Source organism: Anomaloglossus baeobatrachus, chromosome 4, assembly GCF_048569485.1.
Source record: "Anomaloglossus baeobatrachus isolate aAnoBae1 chromosome 4, aAnoBae1.hap1, whole genome shotgun sequence".
Classification (NCBI taxonomy): Eukaryota; Metazoa; Chordata; class Amphibia; order Anura; family Aromobatidae; genus Anomaloglossus; species Anomaloglossus baeobatrachus.
The window spans coordinates 630,250,820-630,273,319 of NC_134356.1; the positions used below are offsets into that span (position 1 = coordinate 630,250,820).

General features: G+C 45.5%; 1 protein-coding gene across 2 annotated transcripts in view; it reads left to right on the forward strand.

The window, feature by feature from the left end:
* The window catches only part of LOC142304207 (G protein-coupled receptor kinase 5-like), a 144,669-nt gene that overhangs the window by 33,348 nt on the left and 88,821 nt on the right, over positions 1-22,500 (forward strand). For both annotated transcript variants that reach the window (XM_075346373.1, XM_075346374.1), the window contains exons 2-7: positions 10,938-11,033; positions 16,260-16,372; positions 18,000-18,077; positions 20,514-20,614; positions 21,170-21,262; positions 22,393-22,456. In XM_075346373.1, the coding sequence (XP_075202488.1) occupies positions 10,938-11,033; positions 16,260-16,372; positions 18,000-18,077; positions 20,514-20,614; positions 21,170-21,262; positions 22,393-22,456 (545 nt within the window). The remainder of the gene's footprint in view (positions 1-10,937; positions 11,034-16,259; positions 16,373-17,999; positions 18,078-20,513; positions 20,615-21,169; positions 21,263-22,392; positions 22,457-22,500) is intronic.

Sequence of the window (22,500 nt, forward strand, 5' to 3'; positions counted from 1 at the left end):
CGCCGTAGGGCCACAGGTGCGAGGGGCGCCGTAGGGCCACAGGTGCGAGGGGCGCCGTAGGGCCACAGGTGCGAGGGGCGCCCCAATGGACCTAGTGCTAAGATGAGCCCACAGATCTGCTTGTCTCACACCATGTAATCTATATACCTTTTCTCGCATGATCTCTTGTGCTTCGTGTCACTTTGAAGCATTCATTCCCAGGCGCTGTGTAAACAGAGGACATTCATAGCTCGTGTCCGCCCTCCACACACAGTGTATGCAGTGTGTCCGCCCTGCCTGCACGCCGGGGGATTGACAGGTAACCTGATTTTGATCTCTTACAAGACATGAAAGTGAAATTGCTGTTTTAAAATAGAAAACTCTCTGCTGAACCGGTCCTGACGAGTGACGGATCCCGTCTGCAGGCTCCATCGTATTCATTCCTAACATTCACTCCATGGAAAGGTTCTTTGCGTTCGGGTTCGGCTGACAATTGTCAGTTTTTTGTTAGTCGCAATCTAGTAAAAGTCAATATAAAGTTTTTGTTTCGGTGTGAATGTCGGGCACAGGCATTATTCTCGGATTTGTCGGGAGTAGGGTTTGCGGAGGGTCCGTCCGTCCATCAGTGTATCTATCACTATCGGGCCAAGTCTTCACCTCCCGCCTCACAACTTCCTTATAACCGCTCCATGATGGCTTTTCTGGATCCATTTAAGATCTCGATAATGAGCACTTTATAATTATAATCTTATAATTGGATCTCTTAAGTATTTTTTTGGCTTTCCAGTATTATTAATGGCAAAACCAATATTGAAGACTTCATTATTTTTGCCATCAAAAAGATAAGATCCCTTGAATATGATGATACACATATGAAACCGACCATTGGGTGCATTTTTCCCCTACACGTCTGGCGGAGACTTAAATACAGCCAATGGCCAATCTTCATCACGTACCTGGTGGATGTGTATGCCGCCCTTCTCCGCTAGCATAATTTCCTATGGTGTCACAAATGTCCACAGAAGGTTTGGATTTTGTGCTGCTGGTCAAAAGTCGCTTTTGCCATCATTGCGGCGAGCGAAAAGCCCGGTGCGAGGGTCGGGCTGAGGGCCCTGGCGCGAAGATGAGCCCCAGCTACAGATATGTTTGTCTCACGCCGGCCATCAATGTTGGCAACGTGCACTTATCTTGTGATGTGATCGGGTCATAGGCTATGCACATGCCACGATTATTGCATCTTTTTGGGGGGTAGAGACTGTAATGGCCTTTTATTGAACCTTGTTCCAGAATCTATAAATACCTTTGACAGGTCTGTCATTCTCACACTTCCCCTTGAGACAGACATAGAAACAAAACACGCATCGGGGCTGCATGCACGGTCCTCCTTAATATCATCATTATGGGTAAGATATGCACTAGGCTCCACATATGGGGATCATGGGAGACATAGCATGCAATTATTGAACTGTTCACTTTAAAGGGGTTGTTCATCTTTGGGGACTTAATAATAATAATAATAATAATAATATTATTATTTTTCATTTTCTTTTACTCAAATGCATTTTTTTTCTATTGGATCTAGTAAAATGACTACACTGTCTGTTGTTGTACAGAAAAGTGACTTTCTTTGTAAGGAATGCTCCTCTACAGATTATTATTCCTAATTTCGGGCTGTGAATTCCAGGCTCCTGTCGTCACAGGTCTATATTCAGCATGTTTCCTCCAGATAACTTTGATCAGCGCTGGGCTTTGCCAAATCTTCATGGTCTTCATTTCCCGGGATGTGCTTGTTACGGAGCGGACGGCCGGTCTGTGCAGGAAGCCGTAGGCAGTTCCTTCAGAATCATAACCATTTGTGACCGAAATGAAAGGTTTCTGCTTTGTTAAAGGGGGGTACTCCCATCTTTACAAATGGGTATTGTCGATTAGTGCTTGTACGTATGAGCGATTTTGCAATTGCTGCAGTCGTTGAGATATTAGACGGAACCTGCAGAAATTCGGTTCATCTGCAAGTTAATAGCGTTAAGCCGCAGTACTGAAAGTGCAGCACCCAGAAGTAACCTTTAGTTATTATCATATCTGAAGGTTGATAGTGGTATCCAATGTGAAGGGTTCCTTTTCATCATTTTTCGTGTGTTTATATCTCGTTACCTTGGAGACCGGCCACCGCTGCTAGACAGCAGTACATATGGAATACTAACAAGATCTTCTCCTTTGTGCTTGAAATCGGTGGTGGTCGGTCTCCGAGGCAACAAATGATAAGCCGTAAATTGTAAAAGTGCTCGTTTTCTTTACGAGTGCTAGCCGACAAAGTCCGTCTGTGTGACATTGTGTTATCCCTTTAATGACATAGTCCAAAATCATTTAGGTCTGGACTGTGACTGGGCCGTTCACACACATGAATACGCAGTGATCTAAACCATCCATTGTAGCTCTGGCAGTATGTTTAGGGTCATTGTCCTGCTGAAAGTTGAACCTATGCCCCAATCTCAAGTGTTTTGCCGCCTCCAACAGGTTTTCCTACAGGATTTCCTTTTACTTGGCTAAATTCATCTTTCCCAACAACTTTTACCAGCTTTCCTGCCCCTGCTGTAGAAGACCCTCCCCACAGCATGATGCTGCCACCACTATGTTTGACTGTGGGGATGGTGTTTTCAGGGTGATGAGCAGTTAGGTTTGGCTACATATTGCTTTATGGATTCATCCCCAAAAGTTCTACATTATGCTTATCTGACCAGAGCACCTTCCTCCAAATACTATTTGTGTCCACTAAATGGCATTTTGCAAATGGGGCTTGTTTGAAAAAAACAAAAAAAACCCAAAGACAATGCTAAGGACCAGAGGGCATACACTGCGAGTGGAAGAAAAGCGATTCCTGCAGCTAAATAGGAAAGGGTTCTTTACAGTTAGAGCGGTCAGACTGTGGAATGCCGACCACAAGAGGTAGTAATGGCAGATACTATAACAGCTTTTATATCAGGGCTGGATGATTTCCTCAGTACACACAACATTGTTGGTTATAAATGACTTAGTGACCAAATGTAGAACTGGTGGAGGAAGGTTGAACTAGATGGACCTGGGGCTTTTTTCAACCTAAGTAACTATGTACAAAAAAAAACGTTCTTGTTGCTGCTCTTCCATAAAGACCAGATTTGTGTAGTGTTCGACTAATCATTGTTCTGTGGACAGATTCTCCCACCTCAGCTGTACCATGGGCCTCTTGGCTTCTTCTCTAGTTAGTGCTCCCCTTGCTTGGGATGTCAGTTTAGGTGGACGGCCATGTCTTGGAAGGTTTGTTTGCAGTTGTGCCACACTCCTTCCATTTTTGGATGATTTATTGAACAGTGCTCCATGAGATGTTCACAGCTTGAGCTATTTATTTTTTGTAACCTAACCTTGCTTTACTCTTTTCCTCAACTTTTTCCCTGACCTGTCTGGTGTGTTCCTTGGTTTTCATAATAATTTTTATTTATGTAGCGCCAACATATTCCGCAGCGCTTCACAATTCAAAGGGGACATGTACAGACAATATGAGACATTAAAGAGTTACACAGTTCAACAGAAACCAAAAGGAGTGAGGGCCGTGCTTGTAAGAGCTTACAATCTAGGAGGAAATAGGGGAGGCACAAAAGGTTAATGGTATAAAGTTCTTGTATTGTCTGGTCCGGCCATCAGTATAATTAAGTGCATAGAGGGTGTATAAACAGATGATAAAAAGGACCAGATTTTGAAGAATAAGATAGATGCGTGTAGTGAGGTAAGGCTGTGTGCGCACGCTGAGGTTTTTGGTGCAGTTTCATTCAGATTGTGGCCCAAATGTGCGTGTTTATCCTTATGCCAATAAAGTCTGAGAATTCTGAAGTGCTGTGCCCACATTACTTCTTTTTTCCTTGTGGTTTTTGGTGCAGAAAATAATCTGCAGCGTGTCAATTGTTGGTGTTTTTTTCCTGCGCTTTTTAACCCTTCCAGGCATTGATTTAAGTAAAAGTCACGTGTATTTTTTGGTGCGTTATTCTGCCACAAGGACGTTTTTGTTGCAGAAATTGTTTGCACCTAATCTGCAGCGTGCGCACATACCCCAATAGGCTAGTCTAAAGAAATGAGTATTGTCAATTTAAAGGGAAGGTGTCGCGTTTTTTATTTTTGTATTAATAATAGTGATTATGAAATCAAGTATTTTTAATACAAAATTAAACTCGCTGTTTATTTAGTTTTTATTTAATTCTAGTTTTACTGAAGCACTGGGGGCTGCCATCTTGGATTTGCTGTGTGTATGTCAGCCCTCTGTGCATTCACTCTGCTATTCGGGCTACGACCCCTATACTTATTACAGGAGAGCTCCCTGCTGTGACTTGGACGTGCCCCCTGGGCTGTCCAGATCACAACAGAGGGAGGAGATCAGCGCCATCTTTCTGCAGCTCACAGCGGTGATGTTGTGTTTTGCACTTTTCCCCCTGTCACCTGTTTGGCCTGTGTGAGTATTTTACGCCCCCCCTGATGCTACCGCCTCGAATGCTCCAATGACATTCCCCCGGCCCCCCCCCGGCCTGTCACCTGTCAGTTTGTGTGAGTAGCGTATTGGCGCCCCACCCCCGCTGCCAATGCTACCGTCTCCAATGACACCCCCCGCCGCTCTCCTTGCCGCAGCAGGCGTGCATGCAGCATTGTGTGTGCGCGGCAGAGCATTGTGTTGTGTGTGCATGTAGGTGGCAGAGCATTGCGGTTTGTCCTGCATGTAGAGCATTGCGTGCATGCATGCAGAGCATTGCACCTTCATGCTGCTCGGTCACACACAGTATATATATACACAGTACACACGGTATATAGTACATACACACAGTATATATACACACACACTGGCTCCGCCTCCCTCATGCTGCTCGGTCACACACACACACACCCACCCACAGTAAATACGCAGTGTACACGCGGTATATAGTATATACACACACTACTTAGTATATACACACGCTGGCTCCGCCTCCCTCATGCTGGGTGCTCGGTCACACACAGTATATACAGTGTGTACACACACACACACACACACACACACACACACACTGTGCGTCCGTGAGGCAGAACATTGCAAGTGGGCGTGCATGCAGCAGAGCATTGCTGGATCGGGGCGTGCAGGGCGTTATGTGAGGAGCAATATGCAGCTGTCCTTGGTGACACTTTAGACATTTCTGGTCACCAACAAAATGGCTCTGCATTGTGTCCCTAAACTTCATTCTCCCTTATCCTTTTGGAAACACTCAGATTGGGAGGGGGAGGTGACATCACACACAGGAGAGCAGATTCTGCCCACTTTACTGCAGCTGTAATCCAGGCTATTTCTACAGTAGGATTTCAGTAAGATTTCAACAGCTGCTTCCCCTAGTGTTTAAAAGTGGAAAATTATCAAACTTTTTAATTTTTTTTTTTCTATTTTGCTCAATTTAAAACAAATAATATTTAAACAAAACATTAAAACATTAATACTTTCCATTTTTTCAGTTATTGAATTTTTTATTTTTTTTGGGCACAACATCTTCCCTTTAAGTGGATTGTCTTGGTAGTGTGTTCCAGAGCATTGGCGCAGCTCGCGAGAAGTCTTGGAGACGAGAGTGGGCGGTCCAAATTATAGAGGATGTGAGTCTTAGGGCATTAGCGGAAAGGAGGGCACGGGTACTGTGATAGACAGATGAGGAAGGAGATGTAGGGCGGTGAGGAACTGGGGAGTGCTTTAGGGGGAGAGAGAAGTTTACATTGTACTCTGTAGCGGATGGGTAACCAGTGCAATGACTGGCACAGGGTGGAGGCATCTGTGTAGATGCTGGAGAGGAATATGATCCTGGCTGCTGTATTCAGGATGGATTGGAGATGGGAGAGTTTAGTAAGAGGGAGACCGATCAGTAAAGAGTTACAATGGTCCAGACGAGAATCAATAAGAGCGACAGAGTTTTTGCAGAGTCAAAGGTAAGAAAAGGTCGAATTCTAGAGATGTTTTTGAGGTCCAGGTGACATGAGTGATTGATTGAATATAGAGAGTGAAGGAAAGATCGGAGTGAGAAATAACCCGAAGACAAGCGGGCGTGCTGCTGCGGAGTGATGGTAGAACCACACATGGAAATGGTAATTTCTTTGTCGCTCCATTGGGAGACCCAGACAATTGGGTGTATAGCTTCTGCCTCCGGAGGCCACACAAAGTATTACACTTAAAAGTGTAAAGCCCCTCCCCTTCTGCCTATACACCCCCCGTGCCTCACGGGCTCCTCAGTTATCTTGGCATGGAGTTTCATACCCTCTCAGCGATAGTGAAGCTTCCGCTGGACAAACAGCGTTCACTACAGACAGGGGTGCAATCTCTCCTTCAAGGCCAGTCACACCCCTTGAGGCGCCTCATGCACTTCCTAGGGAAGATGGTAGCAGCAATGGAGGCAGTTCCTTTTGCGCAGTTTCATCTGCGTCCACTTCAATGGGACATTCTCCGCAAATGGGACAGGAAGTCGACGTCCCTCGACAGGAACGTCTCCCTTTCTCGGGCAGCCAAGGCTTCCCTTCAGTGGTGGCTTCTTCCCACTTCTCTGTCGAAGGGGAAATCCTTCCTACCCCCATCCTGGGCTGTGGTCACGACGGACGCGAGCCTGTCAGGGTGGGGAGCGGTCTTTCTCCACCACAGGGCTCAGGGTACTTGGACTCAGCCAGAGTCCTCCCTTCAGATCAATGTTCTGGAGATAAGGGCAGTGTATCTTGCCCTAAAGGCGTTCCAGCCGTGGCTGGAAGGCAAGCAGATCCGAATTCAGTCGGACAACTCCACAGCGGTGGCATACATCAACCACCAAGGCGGAACACGCAGTCGGCAAGCCTTCCAGGAAGTCCGGCGGATTCTGCTATGGTTGGAGGCCACAGCCTCCACCATATCCGCAGTTCACATCCCGGGCGTAGAAAACTGGGAAGCAGACTTTCTCAGTCGCCAGGGCATGGACGCAGGGGAATGGTCCCTTCACCCGGACGTGTTTCAGGAGATCTGTTGCCGCTGGGGGATGCCGGACGTCGACCTAATGGCGTCCCGGCACAACAACAAGGTCCCGACATTCATGGCACGGTCTCAAGATCACAGAGCTCTGGCGGCAGACGCCTTAGTTCAGGATTGGTCGCAGTTTCAACTCCCTTATGTGTTTCCTCCTCTGGCACTGTTGCCCAGAGTGTTACGCAAGATCAGGTCCGACTGCCGCCGCGCCATCCTCGTCGCTCCAGATTGGCCGAGGAGGTCGTGGTACCCGGATCTGTGGCATCTCACGGTGGGCCAACCGTGGGCACTACCAGACCGACCAGACTTGCTGTCTCAAGGGCCGTTTTTCCATCTGAATTCTGCGGCCCTCAACCTGACTGTGTGGCCATTGAGTCCTGGATCCTAGCGTCTTCAGGGTTATCTCAAGAGGTCATTGCCACTATGAGACAGGCTAGGAAACCAACGTCCGCCAAGATCTGCCACAGGACGTGGAGGATATTCTTATCTTGGTGCTCTGATCAGGGTTTTTCTCCCTGGCCATTTGCCTTGCCCACTTTTCTTTCCTTCCTTCAATCCGGATTGGAAAAAGGTTTGTCGCTCGGCTCCCTTAAGGGACAAGTCTCAGCGCTCTCTGTGTTTTTTCAGAAGCGCCTAGCCAGACTTCCACAGGTACGCACGTTCCTGCAGGGGGTTTGTCACATAGTCCCTCCTTACAAGCGGCCGTTGGAACCCTGGGATCTGAACAGGGTGCTGATGGCTCTTCAGAAACCACCTTTCGAGCCAATGAGGGATATCTCTCTCTCACGCCTTTCGCAGAAAGTGGTCTTCCTAGTAGCAGTCACATCACTTCGGAGAGTGTCTGAGCTAGCAGCGCTGTCATGCAAAGCCCCTTTCCTGGTGTTTCACCAGGACAAGGTGGTTCTGCGTCCGGTTCCGGAATTTCTCCCTAAGGTGGTATCCCCCTTTCATCTCAATCAGGATATCTCCTTACCCTCTTTTTGTCCTCATCCAGTTCACCAATGTGAAAGGGATTTGCACTTGTTAGATCTGGTGAGAGCACTCAGACTCTACATTTCTCGTACGGCGCCCCTGCGCCGCTCGGATGCACTTTTTGTCCTTGTCGCTGGCCAGCGTAAAGGGTCACAGGCTTCCAAATCAACCCTGGCTCGGTGGATCAAGGAACCAATTCTCGAAGCTTACCGATCTTCTGGGCTTCCGGTTCCCTCAGGCCTGAGGGCCCATTCTACCAGAGCCGTGGGTGCGTCCTGGGCTTTGCGGCACCAGGCTACGGCTCAGCAGGTGTGTCAGGCAGCTACCTGGTCGAGCCTGCACACTTTCACGAAACACTATCAGGTGCATACCTATGCTTCGGCAGATGCCAGCCTAGGTAGGCGAGTCCTTCAGGCGGCGGTTGCCCACTTGTAGGAAGGGGCCGTTTTACGGCTCTATTACGAGGTTTTACTTTACCCACCCAGGGACTGCTTTTGGACGTCCCAATTGTCTGGGTCTCCCAATGGAGCGACAAAGAAGAAGGGAATTTTGTTTACTTACCGTAAATTCCTTTTCTTCTAGCTCCAATTGGGAGACCCAGCACCCGCCCCTGTTCCCTTCGGGCTGTTGTTCTTTGTGTACACATGTTGTTCATGTTGAATGGTTTCAGTTCTCCGAAATTTCTTCGGATTGAATTTACTTTGAACCAATTTATAACTTTCCCTCCTTCTTGCTTTTGCACCAAAACTGAGGAGCCCGTGAGGCACGGGAGGGTGTATAGGCAGAGGGGAGGGGTTACACTTTTTAAAGTGTAATACTTTGTGTGGCCTCCGGAGGCAGAAGCTATACACCCAATTGTCTGGGTCTCCCAATTGGAGCTAGAAGAAAAGGAATTTACGGTAAGTAAACAAAATTCCCTTCATTGGGTTTAGGAGGGTTAGGAGACAGAGGAAACAGGAGAAGGTCAGTATTTGACAGATTCAGTTAATTTATTTCAGGAATGAAGTACAACAAGGGAAACGCATATATTATAGTCATTACACACAGAGGGATCTATTTCAAGTGTTTATTTCTGTTAATGATGATTATAGCTTACAGCCAATGAAAACCCAAAAGCCATTATATCACAAAATTAGAATAATTACCACAAAACACCTGCAAAGGCTTCCTAAGCGTTTAAAATGGTCCCTTAGTCTGGTTCAGTAGGCTACACAATCATGGGGAAGACTGCTGACTTGACAGATGTCCAGAAGGCAGTCACTGACACACTCCACAAGGAGGGTAAGCCACAAAAGGTCATTGCTAAAGAAGCTGGCTGTTCAGAGTGCTGTATCCAAGCATTTTAATGGAAAGTTGAGTGGAAGGAAAAAGTGTGGTAGAAAAAGGTGCACAAGCAACCGGGATAACCGCAGCCTTGATAGGATTAAGAAAAGACAGTTTAAACATTTGGGGAGATTCACAAGGAGTGGACGCTGCTGGAGTCAGTGCTTCAAGAGCCACCACACACAGACGTATCCAGGACATGGGCTACAACTGTCACATTCCTTGTGTCACCACTCATGACCAATAGACAACGCCAGAAGCGTCTTACCTGGGCCAAGGAGAAAAAGAACTGGACTGTTCTCAGTGGTCCAAGGTGTTGTTTTCAGATGAAAGTAAATTTTGCATTTCATTTGGAAATCGCGGTCCCAGAGTCTGGAGGAAGAGTGGAGAGGCCACAATCCAAGCTGCTGAGGTCTAGGGTGAAGTCTCCACAATCAGTGATGGTTTGGGGAGCCATGTCATCTGCTGGTGTAGCTCCACTGTGTTTTATCAAGACCAAAGTCAGCGCAGCCGTCTACCAGGAAATTTTAGAGCAATTCATGCTGCCCTCTGCTGACAAGCTTTTAGGAGATGGATATGTCCTTTTCCAGCAGGACTTGGCACCTGTCCACACTGCCAAAAGTACCAATACCTAGTTTACTAACCCCAGTATCACTGTGCTTGATTAGCCAGAAAACTCGCCTGACCTAAACCCCATAGAGAATCTATGAGAGACACCAGACCCAACAATGCAGACGAGGTGAAGGCGGCTATCAAATAACCAGGGCTTCCATAACACCTCAGCAGTGCCACAGGCTGATCGCCTCCATGCAACGCCGCATTGATGCAGTAATTAATGCAAAAGGAGCCCTGACCAAGTATTGAGGCATTTACTGTACAGACTTTTCAGTAGGCGCCAACATTTCTGAGTGTAAAATCATTTTTCCAGTTGGTCTTATATAATATTCTAATTTACTGAGATAATGACTCTTGGGTTTTCATTGGCTGTAAGCCATAATCATCAACATTAACAGAAAAACACCTGAAATAGATCCCTCTGTGTATAATGACTCCAAATAATATATAGGAATAAATCACTGTGTGTAATGACTCTATATAATATATAGAAATAGATCACTGTGTATAATGACTCTATATAATATGTAGGAATAGATCCCTCTGTGTTTAATGACTATATAATATATAGGAATAGATTCCTCTGTGTGTAATGACTCTATATAATATCTAGAAATAGATCACTGTGTGTAATGACTCTATATGTGTTTCCTTTTTGCATTGAATTACTGAAATAAATTAACTTTTTGATGATATTCTAATTTATTGAGATGCACTTAAGTTGTTCTTTCACTTTCCCCCTGTTTGTTATCCCTGTGTCTTCTTTAGAGCTTAGTGAGTTGACTAAGTGCTCATCCCATCCGCTCCCTAGCTAGGGCCTATTTTAGGGTCAGCCAGGGTCAGGTATCCGGCTCGGCGCATAGGTGGGTAACCCATCTAGGGTGATGAGGGAAGCCAGGACATTGCAAGGGACGCTGGATCAGGGCAGCACAAATCTTTAATTTTACTGTATCCTGCTTTTATGTCTTACTACATGCTGCTACTACTATACTACCGTAGTTTGATATCACCTAACTTTTTACTTTTTTCTTTGCAGGTGGTGGTGGCAAAAGAAAAGGGAGGAGTAAAAAATGGAAGGAAATCCTAAAGTTTCCGCATATCAGCCAGTGTGAAGAATTACGCAAACAGCTGGGTGAGTAGTTCCACGCCTGTTCTTTTTTTCTTGTAGGAATATATTAAGAAGGGCACGTGCGTCTCTCCTGTCTGGGGTGTTGTCAGTGATTATGGTAATATGGGGCTGTGGTGCTGCTGCTGGATCCTGTGGATATTAGATCTTTTGCTTCTTAGGCCTAGCTTACAATAAAGGCCATCTTTAAGTCCAGGTCCATGTCTGCTATTTAGGCAAAAGAAAAGCAAATGCTGAAGGTACCAAAATTTACTATTGTAGCTTGTGAAGAAATAACCCGTGTATGAAATGCTGCCACGGGCATTTCTAATAGAGAGTGCTGGGAGATTTCAGCTCTGGAGAAGCTATAATGGTCTCATGTCTAAGTGGAGACAGTTGGCTTCTTCTTTACACAGAATAGGATTTGGAAGTCTTGAAGGACCAGTAAGAAATAAAATTTGCTTATTAGTCTAATGCGATTTTTGACTAGTTTTACAGAAAATATTTTCATTGTTCAGGGCGAATTCACATGACCATGTAGTGACTTTCAATTTTCGTTTTGTCTGTTACTGTTTTTTGCCTTGATTACTGCTAGTTGAGTTCAGCCTAGATTCTGTGATGGAGTGTTGTCGTGGGGTATGTAATGACAGAACAGGGGTCCCTAGTCTGGCCCTCAGACTTGAGATCCTGCGTTATCCCTTATCTCAGAGGTAGACTTGATGGTAGCCAGGTCCAAGCCCCCAGCGTGACCCTGGCTCCTGTCCGAGCCCTGATCTTACTCCCCATCCCACACAACCTTGGGGCAGGCCGGAAACACAGTATCAAAACCCCACAGAAACAACACTGACAATGGAGAACGGAAACTCGTACACACTGCACTCAAACACAAAGGAGAGACTATACGTGTACAGGGGAATAAAGGAAAGGGGAGTTAAGTAAACGCACAACAGGGGAACGTTCACACCACTCAAAATCACAACTACAGATCCCCATAAACTGGATCACCACTAAGACCGGAATCGCTGGAGTTACGCTGAAGCTATCATTGACGCTGAGCAGCATGGGCCAGAAACTTTTTTTTTTTTTTTAGGAAGGAGATTGCTATGATTGATAATTAGCAACCTGAGCTCCTAGGAGAGTTGCCTAGGTCAGCAGGAATTAACCCCTGCAGGACTGAGGAACAGAGCACATGAAACGGCTGACGCCCGGCTCTGGCTGAACAACTAGGAGACATCAGGTTGCCTGTTAGGCTCTGCAGTGTGAACAAAGCCTGATGCCGCAGAAACAACTAATGAGTCTGGACCTGGACACCACATGGCAGGCGCTGATCCAGAGAACTAGTCTAATTGGCGAATATGGAGTTGGGGAGGAAGGTTTCCCTTAATATAGGGCAGTCTTCACCTACCTCATGGGATCTTTGCCTTCCTCTGGAGTAACTTGTTCGCCTATACAGCTCTGGCAAAAATTAAGAGACCACTGCACAGTTTTATAAAAATCAGCTCCTCTACATGTCTGACTTCCATTCCAGTGTCAGATGAATTCCAACCAGAGTCACCTCATTCTACTTAATGTGCTTCTGATTAGGTGATCACCTGAACCACATGTAATTTAAGGAGGGCAAGTATAAAAAACACTGCTGTGGTCTTCACAATGCTCCTGCAATAGGACAAGCTGGATGGCAAAACAAGTGCTAGTGATATCCCAAAAGTAATAGGAATAAAATAACTTTTAACCAAAGGAGTTGAAAAGAAAAGTCTTGATTGACGAAAACAAGGTCTCAATTCTGGCTTTACTAGCAGAGGGATGCAGTGAGCGTCATGTTGCCTCCATCCTTAAAATTTCTAAGACGGCAGTCCATTACAACAAGGTCAAGCAGCAGACATTGGGGGCAACAAAGCTGCAGACCGCCAGAGTGCGAAAGAGACTCTCCACTGACCGGGATGACCGTCATCTTATTCGAATGTCACTCAGCAACCGCAGGATGACATCAAGTGACCTACAAAAGGAATGGCAAATGGCAGCTGGGGTGAAGTGCACGGCAAGAACAGTTCATAACCGGCTCCTAGAGGCAGGGCTCAAGTCATGTAAAGCTAGAAAAAAGCCTTTCATCAATGAGACGCTAAGGAGAGCCAGGCTGAAGTTTGCCAAAGACCATAAGGATTGGACAGTAGAGGACAGGAGTAAGGTAATCTTCTCTGAGTCTAATTTTCAGCTTTGCCCAACACCTGATCATCTAATGGTTAGACTGAGATCTGGAGAGGCATACAAGCCAGTGTCTTGCACCTACTGTGATATTTGGTGGAGGATCGATAATGATCTGGGAATGCTTTTGCAAGACTGGAATTGGGCAGATTAAACTTTGTGAAGGCCGCATGAATCAAGCCGTATACAAGGTTATCCTTGAAAAACAGTTACTTCCTTCTGCTCAGGCAATGTTCCCCAACTCTGAGGACTGGTTTTTTTTTCTAGCAGGACTAAGATCCATGCCACACAGCTAGGTCAATCAATGTGTGGATGAAAGACCACCACATCAAAACCCTGTCATGGCCAGCCCAATCTCCAGACCTGAACCCCATTGAAAACCTCTGGAATGTAATCAAGAGGAAGATGGATAGTCACAAGCCATCAAATAAAGAACTGCTTCAGCTTTTGCGCCAGGAGTGGCATAAGGTCACCCAAAAGCAGTGTGACAGACTGGTGGAAAGCAGCCAAGAGGCATGAAAGCAGAGATTAAAAATCATGGCTATTCCACAAAATATTGATTTCTGAATCTTCCTGAGGTAAAACATTATTAGTATTGTTGTTTCTAAAGGATTATGAACTTGTTTTCTTTGCATTATTTGAGGTGTGAAAGCAATGCATTGTTTTGTTATTTTGCCCATTTCTCATTTTCAGAAAATAAATACAAAATGTATTGCTGGAAATTCAGAGACGTTGTCAGTGGTTTATAGAATTAAATAATTTATTGGAAATTGGAAATTTTGCAGTGGTCTCTTAATTTTTGCCAGAGCTGTATGTTGAACTCGATGTATTTGTGTCTATCATCTTACAAATAAACAGCTGCACTCTGAGACGCTAAGGTATACAGACTTTGTATACAGGAACTTGAACATGCATTACTGCTAAGGAAATACATTGAGACACGGAAAAAAGGACAGTTTTATGTGTGCCCAGCAGCCAGCGTCAAGGCGTATCTTGTATGGCGGGTCTCTACCTAGTGATGCCTCCATCTGAACCTGCTGATAGGAAGTTTAATAATCATCCTAAACTGATGGCTAGGAGTGCGCAGTTAGAAGGCACGACCCCATAAACCAAAATGAAATGCAAATGGTTTTCTTGGTATGTATTGGGTCCATTAGAGAGCAGAGCTGTGATCCTACAAGGGAAACCTCCCCCTTATTACATGCACATACCCTCACAGCGATTTGGGTAAGGGATGACTAAGGAGGACAGACCCATGACCGAAGAACAAAGCCGATTTCCAGTAAGGGAGGTCACGGTTCACCAAAGATGGGGCCTCTGGTGGAGGTAGGATGACCTCTCTGTTCTCTTCAGCTGCTTGTCTAGTGATGGTAAAATGTCACCCCGATCACCCCCGTTGGCTGCCGAGACTCTTGCGTTCTCTTACTCCCGAGAGGCTTTGGAGATATTTCTATGTTCCTGGGAAGCTGGAGCCCAAGTGTTTTTTATTATTTCCCCCCAGCCCTCGCTCTTATTAAACATTCCCTTGTTGTGTGTTGTGCTGGCTTATAGCCCAGGCTCTATACATAGACGAAAACTAATTTTATGCTACTTGCAAGCATTGAAAATGGACGGCAGATCGAGACCACCTGGTCCTTCTCACCTCCTCATCTATTCTGGGATAAAAATGAAATATGATACGTGGAGCTTCACTTACTGATGATTTTCCATCGTTTGTTGTAAGCATCTACTACGTTTCCAGAAGTAGGTTCACACTGTGCCCTTTTGGGTTTTTGCTTCCTTCTTTTATTACATTCATTTGTTGAAGCGTCCACTCCCAACTTTCCAGCTGCATAACCCCATGCTGAGGATTAAGTGTCCACCAAGCTAGTGACGGGTTCCCTTTGCAATTATTGGGGGCCCCATTTGACTTCTTGTATTGGGGACAAGTTATGCCACTGGTGGTTGTGGAGACACTGGGTCAGTGGGTGCTCTAGTTTGCTGGCCCGGCTGCCTTTAGAAAGACTGCATGGCCCAGGGCTCATCCCAACTGAATGCCTGAACTCCTTACCCATGGGCAGAACACTCCTCAGACAACACAGGGTGCGGAAACTACAACGATTAGACTTTATTGGACCCCCAACTGTCAAAGGATTTCACGGGGCTGCTGATAAGTCTTTGACTTTACCCAGAAAGAAACGAGATAGGATGATGAAACTTTACATTTATTCCACATACTCTCCACTGATGTCACACTTCTAACATCGGTATTCCAAGCCTAGCAAAAAGAATAATTTCGGTTGTGCCTCAAATCAGGCATCCGTAGCAGCCATGGCATCAGAAATGGTGTGAGATTTGGTACCCTTGAGGTCTTTCTTCAGGTTTGGAAACAGATGATAGTCGGAGGGAGCAAGATCTAGTGAATAAAGTGGGTAGTCAGCCAGCTGTTTTGCCGTGGTCGCTTGTGCAGTGTGAGTGGAGGTGTTGTCTTGCAGGAACAAGATTCCTTTGGACAGCTTGCCTCACCTTTTGGCCTTCAGATCTGCCGTCAATTGGTGCAAATGTTCAATGTAATACCTTGCATTGATGGTGGAACCCTTTTGAAGGTAGTCCACTAGCAGCACGTCCTCCTTATCCCAGAATACAGACACCATCACCTTAGTGGATGATTTTTGCACCCTGAACGTCTTTGGATGAGGAGAACCACTGTGCCCTCCACTCTTTTTTGACTGCTCCTTGTTTTCAGGGTCATAGAAATAAATCCAGGTCTCATCCATAGTGCCTAAGCACAAAAATAACAAAAAGATCTAAAACTTGCTGCCTGTAATAGGGGCCATGGTGACCAATTATACTTTCTGCGAATCTGATCTCTATGAGGGTGCTGTACTATTTCTTATATCTGGAGGCGACCCATTTTGGGGGTTTGTATCCAAAGATGCCCACAATACTTCAGATGCTAAATTTATTTTTTTTAAGGATTTGTTTTTTCATTGAGTTTTTCTTTTCCTTTCTGATTTCACAAAGTTTTTAATTTGTTCTTTTTTTTTTTTTTTTTACTGTTATTTCTTATAGACCGGGATTACACTAGCGTTTGTGAAAAGCAGCCCATAGGACGCCTACTTTTTCGCCAATTCTGTGAAACAAGGAGACATCTTTCCAAAATCATCCTCTTCCTGGATGCAGTGGTAAGAAGGCAACGGGCGTGATACAGCGCTTGCTTCTAGCTTGGCATTTAGTGTCCACCCAATACATTCACTTTGTGGGAAACTGGAACTTTCACTTTATATACCACTAGCTGTAGTTCCCGGCATTGCCTGGCATAGTAACTGTCTCTCTGTCTCTCTCCCAGTCACTGTCTGTCTGTCTCTGTCTGTGTCTTTCTTTGTCTGTCTGTCTGTCTGTCTCTGTATCAGTCTATCTGTCTCCATCTCTGTGTCTGTGTGTGTGTGTCTCTATATGTGTGTCTCTGTCTCTTTGCCCGTCTGTCTCTTTGCCCGTCTGTCTCTTTGCCCGTCTGTCTCTTTGCCCGTCTGTCTCTTTGCCCGTCTGTCTCTTTGCCCGTCTGTCTCTTTGCCCGTCTGTCTCTTTGCCCGTCTGTCTCTTTGCCCGTCTGTCTCTTTGCCCGTCTGTCTCTTTGACCGTCTGTCTCTTTGACCGTCTGTCTCTTTGACCGTCTGTCTCTTTCTGTCTCTCTTTACCAGTCTTGCCACCGACATCTTATTACCTCACACATAAGCTTCTTGTACTAACAGTTTATTTTGTTCCTATAACAACCCCTGACAGTTGCTACTATTAGCAATTATTATATATAATACATACACACACATACACAGATACATACACTCAGCTTTATATATTAGATTCACCAAAACAGTTTCAGGCAGTGGAAGCAGCGACTTGTACAGGATATGTGCAAAGGAATCACCGGATCCAAAAATCTTCTGTCAGCCTATCTTCTATAGAGTTATGTTTAGGTTAGACCGTGATCATGCTGAGGCTTTCCCAATTTCCTACTGGTCTCTGTTCTTCTGGCTCCTCCGATGATGGGTTGGGTTATGTGACTCTTGCAGTAGTCACGTCTCAGTCCATCATGGTTAGAGGCAGTGAAGTGAGACCGGCTGGAGGATTTGGGAATACTCAGTGGTTTTGGAAGAATTTATATACTGTATTTTTCTCTTTTATGAGACGCATTGGATTATAAGACGCACCCCAAAGTTAGAGGAAGGGAAAAAAATATATGGGGTCCATATTATAATCCAGTGGTGTCTTACCAGAGGGGGCGTGGCAGTGGTGGTGGAGCGGGGGTCAATGGAGGCAGGGGCGGTGATGGAGTAGGGTGATGCTGCCGTTGGTGCAGCGGGTGTCCCAGATGCTTGCTACGTACAACGGCGCTGAGAGGCTCTGCTGCGCTGTGGGCTCTGCTGCACTGCGGGCAGTGAGGCATGGGCCGCCATACTGAATGTCGGCGGTGCGGGCTTCAAAAAAATGGTGCCCGAAGGCGGCGCATGCGCTGATGAGATCTTGAGCTGAGAGCGCTATCTGCGCACGCGCTAACTCCGGGCGCCATTAACCTGCACAGCCACTGCAGCATTGCCCCTGCCTCCTGTGACCCCGCTCCACCAACCCCCAATAAGTTACATGTGGATTGTAAGACGCAGCCCTCACTTTCCTCCCAATTTTTTTGTGTGTGTATGTGTGCGTTGGCAGGGGTCCAGGTCCAAAGTCCCCTAGTAAAGTCGCTGTGTACCCCTAGACTGGAGAATGCAATCAATTAGCGCAGGATCACCAATCCATTTTTCTTTTCCTCAATAGTCAAATTATGAGTTGTCCTCCGATGAGAAAAGGAAAGAGACCGGAGAGGAAATAATTAATAGGTTCTTTACCTCAAAGGTAAGTCTTCTCGTCCTAGATTACCGATCTCTGCCTCATATTCTTTATCATTTATTTATTTATTTAAATATTTATTATTGAATTTTATTGTAAGCATTTTTTATATAGAAATATTAAAAATTGTAATTTTCCAGATCCCAGTAAGGCCGTGGATTTTAGAGTTTTGCCACCAAAAAATTTTAGCATCACTTGTTTTGTACATCAGTATTACTCAGTTGCTCTGGAGTAAGATGCACCAAATCTATTAAAATGCCCATTGTGTGCCCCAGAAAATGAGATCTGTGCCAGCTGTGAGCCCCCCAGTCTTATAGACAGTGACTGGGGCCACAGACCGCATGTATAATCTAACCGCTGCATTCAATCACGACCGAAGAGGAGCGATAGGGAATTTGGACCCCTTTTCAGTGATTTTTCAGCATCTGCAGACTTGCCGCGGGCGGCAGCGTCTGCAGACTGTATGTTCCCATGTTTTGTTATCATTTCCGTTTTTGGAAACGTTTGGAAAAAGCAAAAAGGACCCGTTGGCTCCCCATTGACTTTAATCGGGAGAGATCCATTAACGGATGTGACAAAATGTGTCGTCCGTTAGGTCTAATCCGCCAGCCATCCGTTGTTAAAGATGGACGAAAAGTTCTGGTTGCAGGACTATTCTCCAAGGCATCCAAATACGGATGTCTAATGGATCCGTTAAAGCACAGTGGGAGTCTCTGATCAACATATCCGTTAGTAAAGAATCCATTTACCTATCAGTTAACGGATTCGTTGCCCATAGACTCCCGTTATGGTATAACGGATCCGTTGGTTATAAATGCTAGATAGAATACAACAGGATAGGATAATTTGATACATGGATCAGATAGATAGAATAGATGGATAGAAAGAGACAGCTGTGTAGCTGAATTAAAAATTAACTTTAGAAAAAAGATGTGAGGTCCCCCCCAATTTTCATATCCAGCACCGGTACAGCAGCAGCTGCGGGCTGCAACCCTCAGCTGTCAGCTGTACCTTAGGGGATCACACCCTTTTATTTTGGCGTGTGATTTCTCCCCCCCCCCCCCCCACCTCCCGGTTTTCTAAAACCAGCCAAGGGACAGCAGGCAACTGGGGGATAATATTATTAGAGTGGCAAGGGCCATGGTTATTTGGCCCTTCCCGGCCTAACCAGAGCAGCCCGCAGCTGCCTCAAAAGAGGTGCATCCATCAGATATGCCAACTCTGGAGCTGGACTCTGCTTTTCCCATTGCACTGGTGTGGTGGCAGACAAGGTAATAGGAGGTTGAAGCCAGCTGTGAATTGCCAGCTGGCATCAAGCCCTGGTATTAGTAATGTGTGTGGGTGTCTATCAGAGACCCCCATTACTAATTTCAGTTACATTTAAAAGAAAAAAAAAATATTTGGACAAAAGCCCCCCTGTCTCAAGCCCTCATTCACCAATTTATTACAAAAAATTCCCCAAAATGTTTCGACGTAATCCATAGCAAGGTTCCACAACGATCCCCAAAAGCAAACCTGAAAGACCGAAAGAGAGAAAATTAGTAAAGAAATAAAGACAAGGTATTTATTTTCCTGTCAAATCCCTAATCCATTGAAATAGTTGAATAAACAGCTATTATATGGAGTAATCTTGACCAGATACAGCACAGACGGGTCAGTTGGCACGGTGTCCACTGCTGTGTGGACAGAGTAAGCTGTACTGTAGTGTGTAATATGATGTGTGTAGTGAGAGAGCAGACTGTCAGTCATTACATGTCTCACACTGGTAACGCTCCCTGTCATTTACAATAAGCTCTGGATGCAGATTCTCGGGTAGATCTTTGTCCGGCCCATAGATCTTAACAGTTCATTTACATCTTAAGAAAAATGTAGACTTCTCTGGAATAAGACCTTGTATTGGCGCTAACCAGGTATCATAGTATTCAGCGTTCTATGACTTATTTGCTCATATAGATGTCTTAAGAGGGTAGATCCCGCTGACAGATTCCTTTTTTAACTTTTTGGAATCACTGGCAAAACCTTACCTGGTAAAACTATCATATACTCCTTATGTTATACACCACATGTTATATATTTTAATATTGTAGACTTGGTAGCAAATAGCAGGTGTAATGGGGCTCTTGGTAGATCATGGTAAATTCTATGTGATCCATTTACTTGGTATTCGTGGTCTTATGGCTAATAGTAGTTCTATGGGCTGCACGGTTCATGACCCGCACTATTTCCTCCTCGCCGTGTTTGGGTTCACTTCTCGGGTATTATCTACTGACCTAAGAGCAGTCATTTCCTCTAATGATACCGCAGCGGTGTACGGGCTCAGCGCACCGACACAAAGACGCTGGTCTCAGGCTGTAATATGTGATGACTATTTGGGTCGGGTCACTAATTCTTCTAATATCCTCTTCCGTTCTTCCCTCCTTTATGACGTCGTTGCCCCTCCAGTCTCGCGATTATGTGCCAGAAATCCCTGATGCCCAAATGGAAGAATGTACAATGAACTTTGAAAAGAGTCCAAGCAAAGAAATCTTCAGCAGTTGTATCAAGTGAGTGCTTTATTGTAAAGGGGAACCGCACTCCCTTCAAATTCTATTGAAAAGGCGGCGTAGCCTTATATAGGGAAGCCATCCACAAGAAGATACTGCCCGAACAGGGGGCACAGTCCTAATGAGTTGCCACTTCTTCGAGAAAACAACCCTTCCACGTTGGAGATGGTTTTAGTTTTTTGCATTTTCGTGTTTTTTCCTCTCCTTCTTTCAAGAACCTTTTTCAGTTAACTATTTCAACCAAGTCCATTAGCAACGACTGTGGTCTATGGCTGTAGGACAGGAGCCCCGATAATCGCCTCTTACCTTCCTCTTCGTTTGATTAGCCGGCCTGTAGCGGCATCACTTGTGCCGCAACATTAATGTTGTGGAGGGCCAACTAATCCAAAGAAGAGCTGTGGATTTCGTCAGGGATGCGGCCACAGAATATTGACGTGGCCTGAGGAACCGATTCACAACAGTTTTGGGGGTCTTCTATAGAGATTACAATGATACAGATGCCTTGAAGTGTCGCTAACAGTCATATTTAATGCAAGGTGTTTCCTCTTTTTTCAGCCTGCTCCATGAGTACCTGCGGGGGTCTCCTTTCAGGGAGTACCAGGAGAGTATGTACTTTGACCGCTTCTTGCAGTGGAAAAGCCTGGAAAGGTAAGAGAATGGAAAAGGATCATTATTGGATTATTTTATGAGATTTGACGGGCTCTTTAGCGTTATCGGTGATCCACATGACGGACTCTTTAGCGTTACCGGAGGCCCACACGACGGATTCTTTAGGGTTACCAGTGGCCTATATGATGGACTCTTTAGGGTTATCGGTGGCCCATACGACGGACTCTTTAGGGTTATCGGTGGCCCATACGACGGACTCTTTAGGGTTATCGGTGGCCCATACGACGGACTCTTTAGGGTTATTGGTGGCCCATACGACGGACTCTTTAGGGTTATCGGTGGCCCATTCGACGGACTCTTTAGGGTTATCGGTAGCCCATACGACGGACTCTTTAGGGTTATCGGTGGCCCATACGACGGACTCTTTAGGGTTATCGGTGGCCCATACGACGGACTCTTTAGGGTTATCGGTAGCCCATACGACGGACTCTTTAGGGTTATCGGTGGCCCATACGACGGACTCTTTAGGGTTATTGGTGGCCCATACGACGGACTCTTTAGGGTTATCGGTGGCCCATACGACGGACTCTTTAGGGTTATCGGTAGCCCATACGACGGACTCTTTAGGGTTATCGGTGGCCCATACGACGGACTCTTTAGGGTTATTGGTGGCCCATACGACGGACTCTTTAGGGTTATCGGTAGCCCATACGACGGACTCTTTAGGGTTATGTGTAGCCAACAGTTGTTCACAGGCATGGCAGATTTTGGTAAAGAAAAAAAAACTAAGTGTTAAGGTGGTTTTTTTTTTTTTTTGTTTTTTTTTTAAACATGGAAATCCACTTTATGCTCAGACTTTAACATAAAAAAGCAACATTTGTTGTGAACGTTCAAGCCGGACATATTGCGGTCGGTCTCCATATTTCTGCCAGCCAAGTCCAGCAGGACACAGAAGGGGGGTGGTACTTTACAGGAGCAATGTGGTGGCTACACTCCAGCAGTTGAGGAGGAGAACAGTGGGCACACAATATTCCCACCTCTGGATTTTTAATTATTTAGTTTTTTTGCCATGGATACTTTATAATTGGTCATCAGGAGCTTGATAGATTCTATAGGAAGGTGGTGTCATTCAGCGCTAATGTTTAGTTTCCTATTTCCCTTTTTTCCAGACAAGCCGTTACAAAGGATACTTTCAGGCAGTATCGGGTGCTCGGAAAAGGAGGATTCGGGGAGGTAAGTTATCTTTTATTGAGCAAAATTACATCTGATTATTATGT